At 41.7% G+C, this 20,380-nt stretch overlaps 1 protein-coding gene and 1 long non-coding RNA gene across 2 annotated transcripts; one reads left to right on the forward strand and one right to left on the reverse strand.

Annotated features, from left to right (window-relative positions):
* The first annotated feature begins 296 nt into the window (after positions 1-296).
* LOC136310479 (chromobox protein homolog 3) lies at positions 297-17,002 on the forward strand. The gene is made up of 6 exons (XM_066239135.1): positions 297-453; positions 1,579-1,631; positions 6,812-6,954; positions 9,129-9,291; positions 15,021-15,115; positions 15,687-17,002. The coding sequence occupies exons 2-6, from the start codon at positions 1,608-1,610 to the stop codon at positions 15,811-15,813; spliced, it is 552 nt and encodes a 183-aa protein (XP_066095232.1). The 5' UTR covers positions 297-453; positions 1,579-1,607; the 3' UTR covers positions 15,814-17,002.
* Positions 9,836-10,678, reverse strand: LOC136311073 (uncharacterized). The gene is made up of 2 exons (XR_010726681.1): positions 10,402-10,678; positions 9,836-10,009 (listed from the first exon to the last, which is right to left on the reverse strand). It is a non-coding gene; the product is annotated as an uncharacterized lncRNA (long non-coding RNA).
* Positions 17,003-20,380: the final 3,378 nt, after the last annotated feature.

The following is a 20,380-nucleotide window of genomic DNA, read 5'->3' on the forward strand; positions in this document are numbered from 1 at the left end:
CCCACACCCCCCAGCGGTTAGAGGCACCCAGCCCGGAGCGAGCAGGTGGGCGGAGTCCAGTTTTGGCGCCAGCGCCGCAGCTGCGAAGCGAGAACGCCTCCTCCGAGAAGGCCCTGTTCGCCTTCCTCCCTCCTCCCGCCCCTCCGGGGACCACCAGCCGCCACTGCTCGAATGGTCAACTGCGCTGCGGCCACCGCCCGCCCCTGACCGCGCGCTCGCGCTCCCGGCGGGCACAGCGCGGGCCGCCGCCCCTCCCCCGCGCCGGGCGCGCGCCCGCCCCTGCCCCGCCCCTCGCGGTCCCCCGGCGTGGGCGGTGCCAACCCCCCGCTCGCGGCCGCGGTTCCGCGCGCGCGTGTCCCCGGCCCCCTCCCCCTCGGATGTGGCTCGAGCTGAAGGCGCGCAGGGCCGGAGACGCCGGAGCCGCGGGACCCGGAGAAGCACGGAGGCGGTGAAGTCGGTGTCTTTCTTTCTTTCTTTCTCTCTAGCGAGCACGCGGAGGTGGCGCTTCGGCTGCGCCCCAGGGACCCCATCGCCACCCAGTTGCCGGCTCCCACTCATCCCCGGCCGACCCAGAGGGGGAGGAGGAAGGGGAGAGGCCGAGACCCCGCCGTGGGCCGGCGCGGTGCCGCCGCCTGCAGTGTGTTGGGATGAGACTGTCCTTGAGAGCCGGGAGAGCCGCGGCTGCAGCCGCCTTATTTTTAGACAAAGCGCGGCGACTTCTCCCCTCCCCCACCCCGATCAGAATGAGAGGCCCGCCTCCCGTTCCGGGCTTGATCGGCCACCGGGGCCTCCTCTGGGAGGGCGGCGCGTTCTCCCGGCATCAGCGCGGCCGCTGGCCGGAGGCTGCGGCGGGCGGCCCGTTACGTGGCCGCCGCGGGGCGGGGGCCCCATGGCGCAGCGCCCTTCAACCCTCGCGTCGCGGCCTTTGTTTCTCCCCGCGGATGCGCTGACCACGCGGCCCGAGCTCCCGGGTGGGGGGGCGGGGCCGGGCGCTTAAGCTTCGAGCCGGTGGGACCTGGGTCTTAGGGGGGGCGGCTGGACACCCCAAGACGGCGATTTTGTTTTTAGTGGCACGGAATGAAACTAAGGCGTCTTGTAGGTTTTCCTTTAGTTTCTTAAGGAGTGACTGGAAAGAGGGAGGGTTTCTAAGAAGAAACCAAGTTGGGATTACCTAGGTGACTCTTATTAAGACTGTTAAAGAGGCAAAATTCACGATAGTTTGCCATTTTGACTGGGTAATTGTGTCTGGGTTTTGAACCAAAATATTTGGCCGTTTTAAAGTAAGTGCTGAAGATGGGACTTGAATTGGAAAAGAACTGCTATTTTTCTGCCCTGTAAAGCTGTTAGATACCAACGTCCCTCCCCAGTAAGGTCTCTAAGACTCACATGGTTAGCATACTGCTATGCTATCAGGCATACGTCACTAAAACTAGTGCAGGAATTCAGATCTCCTCTGGATTTGTATTCATGTTTGCTACTATGTGCTACATGGATGTGTGTTGGAATCCTAACAGAACTGTGCTTAGCTATCTTTTTATGTCTTGCAAACTTTCTTTTAACTGTCATGCATTTTTCTAGTAATAGCTCTTGAAGTCTGCAATAAAAAAATGGCCTCCAATAAAACTACATTGGTAAGTTAATAACCTAAAATGTGTAAGGATCTAATTCAATTTTCCCCCCTCAGAATTGTAATTTTGTATCTCGATGGTTGAGAAATATACACCGGTTTGTATTTCCCAGTGTCTTCTCCCCCCAGCGTTATGGAGAAAATTAGAAGTCAAAAACGAAGTCATTACATTGAGATACTGTGTGGCTCAATAGCATCTTAATCAAATGAAACTCATCTTGAGAGAATAGTATGAGTGTTACTAAGTATATTTAGAGTCGTCCCTCGCCACATTGTAATTCACTTTTTTGCGGTCTCACTGTATCATGGATTTTCAAATTGTATAGATCTAATTTTGTATTGCGGATTTTTAGCTATTTTGCCAGGTTTGGGAGAATGTAGGTATTTTTATATATTTTAATTACCTTTGTGGTAAAATAAGCATTTTCTAGTAAAAAAAATTAAAAACAATATAAAAATTATTAAATATTAAAAGTATTACTGTATATTCACTGGTGAGTATCCATATAGAATTTTATGTGTTAAAATTGTGTAGGTTTAAGAGTGCAGAAAGTGTTTTAAGAGCATAGGAAGTGTTTGTAAGATTGTGGAAAGGTTAATAGTAGTGTGGGAAAGGTTTATAAAAGTGTGATGAGGTTTTATAAAGCCTTAAAATAATATGTAAATAATAAAATAAATATAAGGTCACTACTTCGTGGATTTTCACCTATCGCGGTGTGTTCTGGAACCTAACCCCGGCGATGGATGAGGGACCACTTGTATTCTTTTTTTATAGGTATATTTTGAAATGAAAGTGTACAAATTTAACATGGAAGAATATGCTGTAAGCATGGGCACAAAGCAATAAAGCCCTTGATTGACGTAATATTACCTAACTTACCCTGTACTGAATTTTAGAAAAGTCAAGTATTTGCCGTATTGACCAGTTTAAAGAACAGGTACCTTGTACAGTACACTGAAACTGGAACAGAATTTGTTAAACTTTTCAAATACTTTGAGCGCTTTGTCATATTTCAAACTTATTCTGAAATACAGGCCTTAAATTTTTATTTTTTTAATGTTTATTTTATTTTTTTTCGATTTTCTGAAGCTGGAAATGGGGAGAGAGTCAGACAGACTCCCGCATGTGCCCGGCCGGGATTCACCCGGCACGCCCACCAGGGGCGAGGCTCTGCCCACAAGGGGGCGATGCTCTGCCCCTCCGGGGCGTCGCTCTGCCGCAACCAGAGCCACTCTAGCGCCTGGGGCAGAGGCCAAGGAGCCATCCCCAGCGCCCGGGCCATCTTTGCTCCAATGGAACCTTGGCTGCGGGAGGGGAAGAGAGAGACAGAGAGGAAGGAGTGGGGGGTGGAGAAGCAAATGGGCGCTTCTCCTATGTGCCCTGGCCGGGAATTGAACCTGGGTCGCTCGCACGCCAGGCCAACGCTCTACCGCTGAGCCAACCGGCCAGAGCATGTTTATTTTATTGATTTTGGAGAGTGGAAGGGAGGGAACATGAGAGAGATAGGAATATGATCTGTTCCTGTATGTGCCTTGACCAGGATCGAACCAGCAAACTGCACTTTGGGACGACGCTCTAACCCAGGGGTCCCCAAACTTTTTACACAGGGGGCCAGTTCACTGATTCTCAGACCATTGGAGGGCCGGACTATAAAAAAAACTATGAACAAATCCCTATGCACACTGCACATATCTTATTTTAAAGTAAAAAAACAAAACGGGAACAAATACAATATTTAAAATAAAGAACAAGTAAATTTAAATCGACAAACTGACCAGTATTTTTTTTTTTTAATTTTTTTTTTTTTTTTTAATTTTTCTGAAGCTGGAATCAGGGAGAGACAGTCAGACAGACTCCCGCATACGCCCGACTGGGATCCACCCGGCACGCCCACCATGGGGCAACGCTCTGCCCACCAGGGGGTGGTGCTCTGCCCTTCCGGGGCGTTGCCATGTTGCGACTAGAGCCACTCTAGCGCCTGAGGCAGAGGCCACAGAGCCATCCCCAGTGCGCGGGCCATCTTTGCTCCAATGGAGCCTTGGCTGCGGGAGGGGAAGAGAGAGACAGGGATGAAAGCGCGGCGGAGGGGTGGAGAAGCAAATGGGCGCTTCTCCTGTGTGCCCTGGGCGGGAATCGAACCCGGGTCCTCCGCACGCTAGGCCGACGCTCTACCGCTGAGCCAACCGGCCAGGACCCTGACCAGTATTTCAATGGGAACTATGCTCCTCTCACTGACCACCAATGAAAGAGGTGCCCTTTCCAGAAGTGCGGCGGGGGCCGGATAAATGACCTCAGGGGGCCGCAGTTTGGGGACCCCTGCTCTAACCCATCAAGCTATCTGGCTAGGGCAACAGGCCTTAAATTTTAATCATTGCAGTTTTAATTTTTTTAATATACAAAATAAACCAAAGTGCACATATGCCCAGGAAGGAGGGAAGAGTAGACTGTTGATAACTTCTGAACAGTTCATTTTTTTCTGTCAACACTTTCTTAAACTCAGAGTTTATGGTCTTCTTTGAAGTTCCACAAGTGTGTGAAGACATACATATATATTCAGTCAAGTTACAAATTTAAAACAGGCACTGGACCTGACCAGGTGGTGGTGCAGTGGATAGAGTGTCGGACTGGGATGCTGAGGACCCAGGTTTGAGACCCGGAGGTCACCAGCTTGAGAGCGGGCTCATCTGGCTTGAGCAAAAAAGCTTACCAGCTTGGACCCGAGGTTGCTGGCTGAGCAAGGGATTGCTCGGTCTGCTGAAGTCCGGCGGTCAAGGCACATACGAGAAAGCAATTAATGAACAACTAAGGTGTCGCCAAGAAAAACTGATGATTGATGCTTCTCATCTCTCTCCGTTCCTGTCTGTCTGTCCCTATCTATCCTTTTCTCTGACTCTCTCAGTGTCCCTGTAAAAAAAAAGAAAAAACAGGCACTGGAATATTTGCATAAGAATCATTAAATCACAGTCACAGTTCCCATAGTATTGTAACTGCGTTAATAATCATTGCAAGCATGTCAAGGTGAGTGTTAACATCTAAATAGAACACAACATTTGGTTTGGGTTTGTTATTTCTCCCCTTGGATTTTGCAGTAAAGGGCAGGTTGGTAATTTATAACTTGTGTCATTAGATTGCACATTTAAATAAAGTAATCTGGGAAAATAAAGCCTGTCTGGTCAGTGTCTGTGGCACAAATGATTCTCCTCAAAGCCCTCAGGGGGAAAGCACAAAGTATCTTCTGTGCCCCTTCAGGATGGAACTGTCCAAGTACCATAATCAGTTTATCAAAGGTTACATAATTGAATTGACTTTACAGTCATCTATGTGCAAGTACTGGATGGGAAAGGACCTGGCTCTGCCTGGTGCTTTGAGGCTGAGTCTGGATACAGAAAGCAAATAAATGCTTCTGTTAAAATTAAATTGGTTTTGCACACACGTTTTTTAACTGTTATTTTAAAATACTTGCATTTGTGTTGTGAGATAACAGTGCTATAACAAAGTGGGAAAGTGGGTAGCTTTTCTTTAAAAAAGAAAAGGATGAGCACTTCAAACCAGCTTATGAGTGCTATTGTAATATTTCTATGCCAGTTTTTTTTCATCTTAAGGTTTATCCTTTTCGTTTTCTGTGTTTAATTTTGTCATCTTTTTTATTGTTTATTCTTTCTTTAACAGACCTAGCTATGTATTTTGTTTGTCATTTCAGATCAGTATCTAATAAGATTTTGTTCACACCAATTTTATTTTACTCTTCCCATTACCATATTTTCCTTCCTTATAACGTACAGAAGCAGAAAACTGACTGGGTACAATGCCCAAGTAATGTGTGTGTACACTTCTAAATGACTGCATAGTTTTAATGTCATTTTGCAATCTTGTGGCATTGCTGTTACCTTTTTCTGTTTGCATGCTGTATTGAAGAATGAAGTTAGTAACTAGGTTATTTAATATATTTAATAGCACCTATTTTAATATGAAGTGATTATAAATGAGCATAATGTTTGGGATTTTCTCTCATTCTTTTCTAATTAACCCTTTAATTTTGTGGGGTTTTTAGAATGTATTTATTTTCAGTCCTCTCATAACAAATCTATTTAGGTATTAGATGAGATCAGGAAAAGACAACAACAGTGTTTTCCAGAGAGTGTTTTTGACTGTATTTCATTGAAGTGTGGTGGGTGACAAAATTTAGTATTCCTTTTTTTTTTTTTTTTTTGTATTTTTCCGAAGCTGGAAACGGGAGGCAGTCAGATGCCTGCATGCGCCCGACCGGGATCCGCCCGACCGGGATCCACCCGACCGGGATCCACCCGTCATGCCCACCACAGGGCGATGCTCTGCCCATCTGGGGTGTCGCTCTGTTGCAACCAGGCCCATTCTAGTGCCTGAGGCAGAGGCCATAGCCATCCTCAGGGCCCGGGCCAACTTTGCTCCAATGGAGCCCCGGCTGCTGGAGGGGAAGAGAGAGACAGAGAGGAAGGAGAGGGGGAGGGGTGAAGAAGCAGATGGGCGCTTCTCCTGTGTGCCCTGGCTGGGAATCGAACCCGGGACTCCTGCACACCAGGCCTACACTCTACCACTAGCCAACCACCCAGGGCCAGTATTCCTTTGTTTTTTATTAGTTACCTGTTGGCTTTTATTTTTTGAGATGGTGTCTATCCTGGGACATAGAAGTAAAAGTTTAGATGTCAAATTCAACAATAATGTAAGCAATTTAGACTTTTTAATGTACCCCCAAATAAAAAAAAATGTTTCTTAATTTTTTTTTTTTTCTTCATTTTTTCTGAAGCTGGAAACAGGGAGAGACAGTCAGACAGACTCCCACATGCGCCCGACCGGGATCCACCCGGCACGCCCATTAGGGGCAACGCTCTGCCCACCAGGGGGCGATGCTCTGCCCATCCTGGGCGTGCCATGTTGCGACCAGAGCCACTCTAGCGCCTGAGGCAGAGGCCACAGAGCCATGCCCAGCGCCCGGGCCATCCTTGCTCCAAAGGAGCCTTGGCTGCGGGAGGGGAAGAGAGAGACAGGGATGAAAGCGCGGCGGAGGGGTGGAGAAGCAAATGGGCGCTTCTCCTGTGTGCCCTGGCTGGGAATCGAACCCGCGTCCTCCGCACGCTAGGCCGACGCTCTACCGCTGAGCCAACCGGCCAGGGCCTTGTTTCTTAATTCTTTATGTTTTGTTTTAGCAAAAAATAGGCAAGAAGCAGAATGGAAAGAGTAAAAAAGTTGAAGAGGCGGAGCCTGAGGAGTTTGTAGTGGAGAAAGTATTGGACCGCCGTGTGGTGAACGGGAAGGTGGAGTATTTCCTGAAGTGGAAGGGGTTCACAGAGTAAGTGATCCATTTTGTTATGTTTCAGTGCGTGCAAGTGGCGTTTAAAACTTATTTTAAACCTGAGATCTTTATCAGTTTCCCATAAGTTTCTCTAAATTAAGAGACAATTTTAAACCAGGGTAGCATGTTTGAGTTGTGTTTTAAAGGAACCAAGAAGTTAGCTTACAGTGTAGCCAATCAAATTTGAGACTAGTTGGTTACCTTGAAGAGTCCCGTTCATAGAATTATTTATTGTACAGTGTAGTTTACCGTGTAATGCATCTAAATGTACCTCCATATTGTACTAATTGGAAGACCTAATTTGCATCATTCCCTACATAAAGAGGACACTAAAAACATGGGAACAATCTAATGTAGACCAGTAGGTCTTGCACAGAAGTGCTTATTAAAATCCAGTTCTTACACTGGGCTTACCACATAATCTAGAATCTACATTTTGTATTAAACTCCCTGGTTTTTTAGGTTCCTTGTTACTAGCTGCTCTCATAACTGCTTTGTAATATTAGTTGTCTTGTGAATAACTTCCCGGCACATGCAGAAATTCGACTCTTAACGTTTGTCATGTGCTCATCTGCTTGGATTCTCCCATCTTAAACCACAAAGACTGAATTTATCTGGACAGCAACAATTGGTAATGGATAGGTAGAGATCTTACAAAATTCTGAGCATGGTGGAGATGAGGAGTGTCATAGTCAAATTATTAGGCTTCATCTACATATCTGTGCTCTCACATTTTAATGCACTCTCCGGAGCAATTTGGGAAGAATGAGTTGAAGCTTTAGGTTATTCTGTCTTATTTTTATAGTATACTTGGCTGAGCTTAAGTATAGATCATAAGTTCATAATTTACTTCTAAAAAATTTCCTACAGATAGTTGAACCAAGCAAATAAGTCTGACCTACTTTTAAATTAGATTCTGCAGTTTACCAAAGAATTGATAACCGTCATGTGGTAGACAGTCGGTTTTTGCTGTTAATCTGCTTTGGTTATTTTAACCCGTTGGGGCATTAAAAGCCATTTGTCTCTATGTCCTACCCATTAAGTGTTAGGAAATGAAACCTTTTTTAAAGATTTTATTTATTGATTTTAGAGAGAGGAGAGAGAGAAAGGGGGAGGGCAGGAAGCATCAACTTGTAGTGGTTGCTTCCTGTACATGCCTTGACCCAGCAAGCCCGGGGTTTCGAACCAGGAACTTTGGCATTCCAGGTCAACCCTTTATGCACTGTACCACCATAGGTCAGGCTAAGTCCTCTTTAAATTCTTTCCCCCCAAGAAAAGAATTCTTTCTTTTCCAGTCACTGCTATGATTGAGAACCTACTGTGTGTGGTACAGTGTGTTAGGTAATGGAGAAGGCTATAATAAAAACAACAATACACAACAGTCTACTTCACCCTCTTAAGTTTTGCCAATTTTGGATTCTTGGAATGTCAGCAAACCGAGTTGTAACCAGAGGCCTGTGTCTGTCCCCAAGCATCACTAGGAGGATTCATTTCATTGTATCCTGTGCAGAGGGTTTTGGATTAGAGCACATAAAGCTTGCAAACCATTCACTAGTAAAGGGTTAGATTACTTTCACATTCGGTCATTGATATTTATTTTCTTTCCAGCCCTTGTTTAAGGGCCCTGAAATTCAAAATTTTTAATTTTCATTATGAAATATTTTTTTTTAACCAGTATAAAGTGTAAAAAGCTTTTCTTAGTTTGCCAGCCATCTGAAAAACAGAATTTGACTTTTGGGTTGCTGACTCTTTTATATCATTTTCCAACTTGAAGGTACTGTTTTGTGTTTGAGAACCCCTCAATTATTTTAAAATGGAATTGGAGGCCCTAACCCTAGTTATATTCCAATTAATCTTATAATATAATTTAAGATATGAGTTAGGAATCCATGTTTTTCAAAAGCCCTTCCAGAGAAATTCTGAAGTGTGTTGTTTTCATAATTTGGAAAAGTATTAGCTCCAGTTATTCTGCTAGAATCAGGTTGAGTTAACTTGGGGGTAGTATAGCAGATTGCCCCCCCGGGTAGGACTGTGAAAGAAGACACAGAGGGAAGTATGATCAGATTGTGTTAAGTATGTTAGCACATGTTTTCAGGTATATATTAGATGGATCTGTGTGGTGGTGATAAACCATGTTTAATTGAATGAACTCTTTTCCCCACTGAATGCAGTGCTGACAATACTTGGGAACCTGAAGAAAATTTAGATTGTCCAGAATTAATTGAAGCATTTCTTAATTCTCAAAAAGCTGGTAAAGAAAAAGATGGTACAAAAAGAAAGTCTTTATCTGACAGTGAATCTGATGATAGCAAATCAAAGAAGAAAAGAGATGCTGTAAGTATAAAATATTGCCCACCAAACGGGCTTTCTGTAAAAGGTTGATGGCTTGATTTTTTAAACACTGTTAAGATACTTTCTAAAATGTCTTTTTTTTTAAAGCCATTTTTAAATCCTTTCTATTTAGGACAAAAAGGATAGGCTTGGTTTAGCCTACATTGTATAAATTTAGTTGAGTGGTTATACCACTTAAATTGTTGTGTATTATTTTGGGTAGACTCTTGGATATGGTACCTGATCGCACAGTTTCCTATGGTCCCAAGACTAACAGTCCTACATACAAAGAACACTAACATTAGATCATTGAAATTCCTTCCAGTACACGGAAAATCTACGTAGCACATCCTAATTATTGACAGTTCAGGGCATTGACCACAAGACAGTACTTTGGTTTTTGATCCTTGTATTATCAAAGTATTTCTACACAGTACTTTGATTTTGAAGTATATAATCTTTGATAATAAAATTTTTGTTTTTTATGTTTTTCTTGCATGAATTGAGACAGTTGATTTATTCACTACATGTGTGTTTTGATCCAGCCTTTGCTTCCCCGGTGTCTCTGGGGCTTTGGGCAAATCACATAACTGCTTCTACCCTCAACTTCAAAATAAATTATACTTGCCCTGCATAGTAGGCAGGGCAATTTCGGAAAGGGTCTTGGTTCTGATTTAGTGTTTAGACCTGAGGACTAAACATACAATAGATTTCTTTTTTTCTTTTTCTTTTTTTTTGTATTTTTCTGAAGCTGGAAATGGGGAGAGACAGTCAGACAGACTCCCACATGCGCCCGACCGGGATCCACCGGCATGCCCATCGGGGCGATGCTCTGCCCCTCCGGGGCGTCGCTCTGCTGCAACCAGAGCCACTCTAGCGCCTGGGGCAGAGGCCTAGGAGCCATCCCCAGTGCCCGGGCCATCTTTGCTCCAATGGAGCCTTGGCTGCGGGAGGGGAAGAAAGAGACAGAGAGGAAGGAGGGACGGGTGGAGAAGCAAATGGGCAGTTTTCCTATGTGCCCTGGCTGGGAATCGAACCCGGGTTCCCCGCACGCCAGGCCGACGCTCTACCGCTGAGCCAACCGGCCAGGGCCTACAATAGATTTCTTGATACGACATTTGCATTTAAAATCGGATTATTTGAACTAGATGTGAGTGAGGTACTTTACATATAATCCATTAGATCTTCATGACATCTTTACTAAGATTACAGGTATTATCCCCATTTTACAGATGAGAAGCAGAGGTTGGCTATAGATTTGGTTCTAGACACTTCAGCAGCCAAACCAAAATTAGCAATGTTAAGCGTCAGTTCTCACACATACAGTAGTCCTCGCACATCCGCAGTTTCGGTACCTGTGGTCACCTGAGTTCTGAAACTATTAAATTTCCTCATCCAATGACATAGTCTGCTTCTGACATACCATCCAAACATTAGTGGCTGAATGCTACATGACAATGCCTATGTCATTCACCTCATCGTGTAGGCATTTTATCATTGTTCACATCACAAGGACGGTGAGTACAATACAAGATAGTTTGAGAGAGACCACATTCATGTAACTTCTATTACATTGTTATTGTAATTTTTCTATTTTGTTATTAGTGTTAATCTCTTACTGTGCCCAGTTTATAAATTAAACTTGATTATAGGTATGTATGTATAGGGGAAAACATAGTTTGTAGGATTTAGTAGTATCAGAGTTTCAAGCATCTGTTGGGTCTTGAACGTATTTAAAAGTCAACCAACAAAATGAAAAAGAAAAAAAAAAAAGTCAACCAACAGAAGAACTGTTTAATAACAGCAGTTAGTTATCATGTATTGTGCCCTTATGTGTGCCAAGCATACTTCTAAATAACTTATTTTGCATGAAAAGTCTGAGACAGATAGTATTATTCCTATTTATTAGATAGTCTAAACCAGGGGTATACCTGCCGCCCACTTTTGTATCTGTTAGTAGTATAATTTTCTAACTGCCCACTGGTTCCACAGTAATGGTGATTTATAAAGTAGGGAGGTAACTTTACTTTATAAAATTTATAAAGCAGAGTTACAGCAAGTTAAAGCATATAATAATAATTACTAACCAAGTACTTTATGTCGAATTTTTACTAAGTTTGGCAGAATAAATCTTTATAAAACAACTTACTATATAGTAAATCTATCTTTTTATTTATACTTTGCATACATAGAAATTACATTAGTTAATTGAATTATTAGTGGGATGGGTCCCTGACGCTGATGCTGGGAAACTAAATATTGAATATCTGGTTCAATTTTTGTGAGGAACAAACGAAGGTCTCCCCTTTTGGAAATATTCAGGCGGTTTCTTTCTTTTGTCATAATATGATTAACAGCACTAAATCCTGATTCCACAAGATGAGGTGTAGGGAAAGGTATCAATAAACTGAATACCATTTACCACATATTTGATTATAAGACCGGCATTTTTTTATTTTGCGATAGGTTTTCATATCCACCACTGTCAAATTTATGTTTACTTTCTTCCTCATATCCAATTTTTAACAGTTCTTCTTGGCAAGTTGTATCAGCCTCTTCAATATTTGCAGTAAAAGGGTTTTTCATCCAGTCATACACCTTCAATTTCAAAATATCTTCAAATCGTTTTTCCATGTCCAATTTAAGTTCGTTGAGGTGGCTACTGAATCTGTCAATATCCTCTGGAGTTGCATCATCTTTTATAGATGATAATTTAGGAAACTGATGAAATTCTCTCTTTAATAGATTATGACGAAGTAGTTCAAGTTTGTCAATAAATAATAGCACAATTCTTTGGCAACCTGTAAGAGTTTTATTAGTTCCTTGAAGCTGTAAATTGACATTGTTAAATCTCTTGAAAATATCTACCAAGTAAAAGGCATCATTCTTTACTGTTTTTAACTGTTGACACAGATTGGTCTCATTATTACTTTAAAGAAATTGTATGACACTATCATATAATGCTACAAATCTAGCCAAAGATGTACCCTTTGACAGCCACCGAACTTCTGTGTGCAAAAGTAACTTAATAAAATCTTCATTATTGTCCTGGCAAAGATGCTGAAACATTCTTTCATTCTTTGCATTGGATTTGATCTTGTTTACGGCTCGAATTATATAGTTAATGATGAATAGAGACTTGTACTTAGATGTTTTCCTACAAGATGCTGTTTGTGCACCACACAATGAATACATAAAACATTTGGCACTTCCTGCTTCAAATAAGCAACAAATCCACGATAGTGACCTACCATTGATGGTGCTCCATCAGTAGCGCATGCAACAATATTATTCAAAGGAACATTATTTTTTGTAAAGTATGTTCTCACAGTATTAAATATAAATTGTCCTTTTGTATCTGAGATGAGATTTATTGCGAATAGCATTTTTTCTTGTAATATATTGTTTTCATCAAAATAGCGTACATATGCCACCAATAAAGCATCATTATCTGCTATCTGCAATGGTAGATTTGTCCAATTGCATGGAAAACGAAGAGTTTTAGAGAGTACTTAAAGTTTGTTTTCAACATTAACTGCCATTTCCTCAATTTGTTGCTTTACTGTGCTTTCACTTAGGGGCAACGTTTTTAAAATTTGAGGTATATCCGGATGCATTACTGTTGAGATAAATTATTTTATAGAGGGTATTATTACAGTTTCTCCAATATTATAGCTTTTACCATTTTTTGCAATTATTTGTGAAATGCGATAAGTGGCAGTTAATCCATCTTCGTTCATTGTATCGTTTCTTAAATGATGCAATGATAGTTCAACAAATTTGAAATTTTTTATATTTTCTGAAAATATTCAGTGGCTTGTCCTTGTCACTTGGTTGCTTTGTAGAAAGATGTTCTCTCAATCGACTTGGCTTCATTGCCTTATTGGATAATGTTTTATGGCACAATAAACACATTGAATGTTGTTTATTTGCAACAGATTTTATGAAATGCATATTCAGATATTCTGGCGAATAGCCGTGTGTGTATTTTATTTCTTGAGACATGAGCTCACGATATTTCACAATATTTTGTTTGAAGCTGTAAGCACGTGCTTGCTCTCAGAAATCTAACTACGGACTGACTTTAGTTTTGATTATGTAACAATTTAGCTTCACTTACGTAAGGTGAACAGAACTTATGTGCTTGAAGTCTGTTGCGTGGTTGCGACGTTACAAGTGTGGTTGAGTGAGAGTTTCTAGAGGCGAGACTGAGTATCCGTGGTTGTGCGTTTTATAAAATTTTATGTAGCAGGTGTTGGCCAGTGGCATCACTTCTTTGCAATCGGGGCGAAGTAGCAAGACATCAGCTAGTTTTGGCAGTGCAAGGGGGGGGGGTTCTTAGAATGTCACCCTGTAACCCTAAAATCTGGGAATCGAGACGGAAATATGAGTTAATTGGTGTTTCCATTGTCTGGTAGTTTCTGTCATAGAAAGAAGTGTCGAACTATGGAATTCTTTGTCTACTGGGTAATGAAACAACGAACTGCTAGTTTTGGGGCAACAATAGTGGACATAAACTGCCTGCCTGATTGGGCAGTGGGTGTGGACCCGGGGTCAGATACCTGGCTGCTCATGGATGCGGGCCCGGTGGTCGTGAAAGAGGTCGGGTGCGGTCCAATATAAATGCCCTGTAACGGAGTCTCACTGCTGTCCTGATCTTGACTGGTTAACAGTTAGTCTATTAGTATGTAATCGCAGAACCGTTTGGTTGCTCCACTACTGCCCACCATGAAAGCTGGAACACCCACTAGTGGGCGGTAGGGACCAGGTTGACTACCACTGGTCTAAACCATGAAGGTAACTTCCCCAAAGCCACACAGCTAGTGAAGTTTAGAACCATTCTAACTCACCTAGGCATCTGATTTCGGAGGCTGGGATATTGATGTAAAAGTCTGGAAAGGAAAAAAAGGACTTGTTGATCTAAGTAGCTCTTAAACTTTTATGGTCTCCAGAAAAATATTGAGGATCTGAAGAATTTTGTTTTATATGGGCTATACCTATAAATATCTGTAGTTGGAATTAAAATAAAAATTTGTAAAATAGTTTTGTATTCATTTAAGAATGATGAAACCTATTGAGTGTTATTTGTAACTATGAAAAATAACTTTAATTATGGAGAGTGGTATTTACATTGTTGCAAGTCCTATCAGTGTCTGGCTTCCCAGATTGTTCTGCGATTTGCTGTGCTATGTTTGGTGGAGGTATGTGAAAACAATCTAAAGTCACTGATACATGAAAAGAGAGGAATTTACAGATACGCAGACACCCCTAAATGTCTCAGTTATTTCCCAGGAATCCTCAGACCACATTTTTAGAATCACTGGATGTGCTTTACAATTACATGTGGGTAATTTAGACTAATTCCTGGAAGTGATTTGAAATGCTAACTTTAAGTACTTATAATTACTAATTATAGTTTCCTGTGAAGTTACCAGAAATAAAGGGATTATTTTCTCTGTTTTTTTGTTTTGAATTATTTTCTTGTTTTCTTAACCTATGATTCACAATACTTTTGACATCAAGATTTGTTATTATCTGCTTTTATGGTTAATGGGTAATATGATGTGTTTTAGTCCTGAATATGGGCTGTGTTCTAGTCATTTATGTGTTTCACGTTAGAAGGTTTTTATTTAAGATATATCATGAATACAAATCAGAAGTTATGATTAGTTTGCTATATGGAAATGTGTGAAAACGTCTATGTAAGTAATCCTTTAACCTCTCTTAAACAGGCTGATAAACCAAGAGGCTTTGCCAGAGGTCTTGATCCTGAGCGAATAATTGGTGCAACGGACAGCAGTGGAGAATTAATGTTTCTTATGAAGTGGTAAGTGTGTGGGTGATTGCTGTTACATTAGACAGTAGTAATAAATGGGCATGTTTTTAAAAAAATTTTGTGAGGCTTTAAAATCTAGAAAAGATTTAATAAATAGTTTCTTTCATTAGATACAGAGAATAATTATCTGCTGAAAGGATGATTCTAGTTACTTTTGCTAATGATATTTCAATACAGAGATTGGCGAACTGTGGCCTCTTTTGTAAAATGAAATTTTATTGAAACCCGGCACAAGTACTGCATACACCTCCTGAAGCATTAAATAACCTTTGATTAAAAACTCTTTTTTAGTTTTTTATTGAACTGGGGTGATATTGGTGAATAAAATGACAGGTGCACAGTTCTACAATACATCATCTGTATGTTGCATTGTGTGTCCCTCCCCCAAGTCGTGTTCCTTCGCCAGCAGTCCCCTGCTGCCCTCCTCACCCTGCCCCAGCCCCTCCTGCAGTCCCCACACTGTTCTCTGTGTCTGGAAGTCTTTGTTTCCTTTGCTTCAGTCCTTCACCATGTTTGACAAAAAGACATTACATTTAACTGATTTTTTTTTTCCTTACAACAGGAAAGATTCAGATGAGGCGGATTTGGTGCTGGCGAAAGAGGCAAATATGAAGTGTCCTCAAATTGTAATTGCTTTTTATGAAGAGAGACTAACTTGGCATTCTTGTCCAGAAGACGAAGCCCAATAATTGTTTGCATTGCTTTTTATATATATTTATATATATATATAAAAATCTCTGGATCTTGGTTTTTTGATTTATTAGCGTGAAGAAATAACTACGTTCGAATGAAAATCAAGTTTGCTATGTTTGTTTTGAAGTAGTACTGGGGATTGTTGGGGGGCAGTTTGCGTCTGTAGCACTGGTTACTCTGAACAAAAGCTTACTGTGTAGTTGCTTCCTTTAACAGAAGAACATTTGATACCTTGGTATATCTTTTCCTCTGTATTAGAGAACAGCTTTTCTAAGTGTTGGGAGAACTCTCCATAGTCATTACTCAGTCAATCTGTGTTTAACTCATATGCCTAAGGACCATTGTCAGTTTAACTCATTATGGCTAAGGGTCTTTGGGGATGTTTTGTTTATTTGGGGGTGTTTGGTGTGTATACATATGTAAATGGTTTTGTTTTCTTTTTCATCTTCTTGCCTTTTTTTTTTCTTTTTTTACCAAAACAAAAACAGCATTTCTCAACCATAGATAAGCTCATGTTTCTGGGCTGTGATCATTTTCAGCAACCTAAGTAATAAGTCACTTCAGGTTAAATTGAAATTTTTCCTGAAGCTTTAACCTTTTAAATTAAATAGATAATTAGTAATTAATTGGACATTTTAAATATGTCAGCAGTTTAAATTGGACAATTTAAAAAGCATCCATGTCAGAATTCATATCCATATCTATAATCATAAATGCAAGTTTATTTGGAAAACCCCTGAAAGGAAAATTGTATTGCTGCCAGCAACCTCTCCACCCAAATGAGAAAATGAGACAAATTCTGGTGGGACTAATTAGGAACACAAGACATACAAACCGTTTCTTTCCAGAGGTTGAAATCCCTGTGCTTTATTGACTAAAAAGTTATGATTGTGGAATGTTTAAGACTTTATTCATGAAACCGAATCCGATTGTTACAGACCGTGGCAATTTCGGACGTGCTGGAATAAATGAACAAACTTTTGTAATCTAAACTCGACCTGCATGTTTTCTCTTACCTCCAGCGCATTCCTTACATGTAGGCTCAGTCCCAGTATTTGGACTCTTGGTTCAGCAGAAGCCAGGAAAAACAATAACTTTGTAGTAAACAGAATATTATCCAACTGTATATTGTTTACTTTATTGTAAATACTGGTAAACAGTGGTTAATAAATAGTTTTATATTCATTTATGTGATTCCCTTTTTTCTTTATGTGATTGCCTTTCTAGCAGACACTTCTTTCCACAGAAATGCTTTCTTGGGGTAAGGGGATAAAAATTACTTGCGTGTGAAATTTTGATACTTAGAATCCAGCTTGTTAAAACTGCCTTGGGAAAAACAGGTCTGTTAAGACCGATCTGGTTGTACTAACTCTAGTTCTATAATTTCCAAAATTCATACAGAGAAAAGGAAATCATTTCACAATATATACAAACCAACATAACGTTTGTGTCAATTACACCTCAGTTTAAAAAAATATGCTAATAAATAAATAAATATATATATATATATATATATATATAGTATTTTTCTGAAGTTGGAAATGAGGCAGTCAGATTCCCGCATGTGCCCGACCAGGATCCACCTGGCATGCTCACCAGGGGGCGATGCTCTGTTGCATCCAGAGCCATTCTAGCACCTGAGGCAGAGGCCACAGAGCCATCCTCAGCGCCCGGGCCAACTTTGCTCCAATGGAGCCTTGGCTGCGGGAGGGAAAAGACAGAGAGGAAGGAGAGGGGGAGGGGTGGAGAAGCAGATGGGCACTTCTCCTGTGTGCCCTGGCTGGGAATCGAACCCAGGACTCCTGCACGCCAGGCCGACGCTCTACCACGGAGCCAACCTGCCAGGGATCTATGCTAATATTTATGGCTCTTGGACTGTTTTCGATCCCTAGTTGGGGGGTCTACTGATGCAGAATTCTTACTGTATGCATTGATTCAGGGGAACTGGACATCTGCAGATACTAGAATCCTCAAGGGGGTCCTTGGATCAATCTCTTGTGAAATACCAAGAAACAACTTTAGGGGAGTCAAAAGCTGTATGTGGATTTTTGACGGGCGGTGTAAGTGCCCCAACCCCTCCATTGTTCAAGGGTCAACTGTACTTAGTATTTCTACAATACATATTACATAATTTGGCTGAAAGTGGGACATACCCAACTCAAATTTGCTTTTATTTTTTTGAGCAACAGACAGGAAGCTGAGAAGCATCAGCTCATAGTTGCAGCACTTTAGTTGTTTATTGATTGCTTTCTCATACATGCCTTGACCAGGGGGCTCAAGCCAAGCCAGTGACCCCTTGTTGAAGCCAGCGACCTTGGGCTTCATGTCAACGACCATGGGATTATATAGATGACCCCACGCTCAGGCCGGCAACCAGCACTCAAGCCAGCAAACTCAGGGATTTGAAGCTGGACTCCAGCATCTCAGGTCAATGCTCCATCCACTGTACCTCCATTTGTCATTGGTTTTAGAGAGGAAGAGAAAAAGAGACAGGAACATCAGTCTGTCCCTGTATGTGCCCTGACCTGGGATCAAACTGGCAACCTCTGATTGTGGTCGATGCCCTAACTACCGATCTATCTGGGCAGTGCTTTGTTTTAATTTGTGTTCATTGATTTTGGAGACAGAGAAAGAGGAAAAGATGATTTATTTCACCCATCCATGCACTGGTTGATGCCTGCATGTGTACCAGTCTCTGATCCTACAACCGTGGCCAATAGGGATGAAACTCAAACCAGTAAATCTACCTACCCAGGGCAAACATTTTTAAGGTGTTTTTTTTTTCTTTTCCAGCTCAGCTATTTATTGTATTTACTTAACCTCCCTGTGTATGCCTCAATATTCTATAAAACTGAGATGATGATGATGGTATTTATTTCATGGGATTTTCAGGGTTAAGTGAGAAACATGAAAAACACCTAGAGGCCCTGGCCGGTTGGCTCAGTGGTAGAGTGTCGGCCTGGCATGCAGGAGTCCCGGGTTCAATTCCCGGCCAGGGCACACAGGAGAAGTGTCCATCTGCTTCTCCACCCCTCCCCCTCTCCTTCCTCTCTGTCTCTCTCTTCCCCTCCAGCAGCCGAGGCTCCATTGGAGCAAAGATGGCCCGGGCACTTAGGATGGCTCTGTGGCCTCTGCCTTAGGCGCTAGAATGGCTCTGGATGCAACAGAGCGACACCCCAGAGGGGCAGAGCATTGCCCCCTGGTGGGCATGCCGGGTGGATCCCAGTCGGTGCATGCGGGAGTCTGTCTGTCTTCCCGTTTCAAACCTCAGAAAAATACAAAAAAAAAAAAAAAAAATGTTTTTCCCATTGATTTGAAAGAGTGAAAGAGAAGCATCAACCCATTGTTCCACTTAGTTCTCCCATTTAGTAGTGTATTCATTCATTGCTTCTTGTACATGCCCTGACCAGGGGTTGAACCCATACTGTGATCTCCACACTCTGGGAAGATGCTTTATGTACTGAGTCATCTGGTCAGGCCCATAATTTTTACTTTTTTAAAAATAAAATCACAGCCTGACCTGTGGTGGATAAAGCATCGACCTGGAATGCTGAGGTTGCCGTTTTCAAGCCCTGGGTTTGCCTGGTCAAGTTACATATGGGAGTTGATGCTTCCTGCTCCTCCCCCTTCTCTCTCTCTTCTCTCTAAAATGAATAAATCAAGTCTTAAAAATAAATGTTTTTTAAAAATAATGATAATAATCATAGATTCAACCTTTCAATTTTATTCAAAAGTTCTGCATTTTAACTTCTTAAAGAAAAGAAATAACAGCCCTGGCCAGATAGCTCCACTGCTTAGAGCATCATCCAGAAATGCAGAGGCTGCTGCTTCAATACCTGGTCAGGGCATCAACAGGCACAGATCAATGTTCCTCTCTCTCTCCCCCCTTTCCTCTCTTGCTGAAATCAATGAATTGAAAAAACAATTTAAAAAATGGCAAAAACTAATATTAGCTGACATTTCATCGCGATCTTTTTTTAAAAAAATCATATTTCAATATCTACTATAAGGATCAAACTCTGTAGTGTCACTAACTCCCACCTATTCCCCTGGTGCATTTATTGGATATTGATAACACCGTTAGTTAATATTATGAACTGGTCATTCTGCTACATTAAGCTAAAATCTTTATTACATTTGTGTTTTTTATTCATTTTTATGATAAAAATAGACATAACACAAGAAGTCATCCTTAACAAAATTCTAAGTGTACAGTCCGGTACTGTTCACTGTTACGCTGATGTTCTTAGAGCTCCAAAGCCACTTCCGGTTTTTTCTCCCGGCCCTGAGCCGCTCCGATGAGCAGTAGGAGGGAGAGGAGTGGGAAGAGAAACAAAGGGCAGAGGCCCAGGGGCAAGTCCAGATGACAGTAGACATTGGGAGATTGTAGAAGACAGAGCTTACAACCAGGACCCATGTCACCCTTCACGAGGCCTTTTTGGTATTTCAGTGACAGAATACCTTTGGATAGATCCCCAGATGAACTCGCTGTGAAGTGAATCCATCTTTCTAGCAAATGTGGGCACAAAAAGGTTCCTGTTAAACCTTCTCAGTCCTCCGGGC

The sequence above is a fragment of the Saccopteryx bilineata genome, chromosome 7, assembly GCF_036850765.1.
Source record: "Saccopteryx bilineata isolate mSacBil1 chromosome 7, mSacBil1_pri_phased_curated, whole genome shotgun sequence".
Taxonomy (NCBI): domain Eukaryota; kingdom Metazoa; phylum Chordata; class Mammalia; order Chiroptera; family Emballonuridae; genus Saccopteryx; species Saccopteryx bilineata.

Excerpts from the sequence above, each read along its gene's own strand:
- LOC136310479 (XM_066239135.1), top strand. The coding sequence starts at position 1,608 with ATGGCCTCCAATAAAACTACATTG. Across the intron at positions 6,955-9,128 it reads AAGTGGAAGGGGTTCACAGA|TGCTGACAATACTTGGGAAC; the intron begins GTAAGTGATCCA and ends CACTGAATGCAG. Across the intron at positions 15,116-15,686 it reads TTAATGTTTCTTATGAAGTG|GAAAGATTCAGATGAGGCGG; the intron begins GTAAGTGTGTGG and ends TCCTTACAACAG.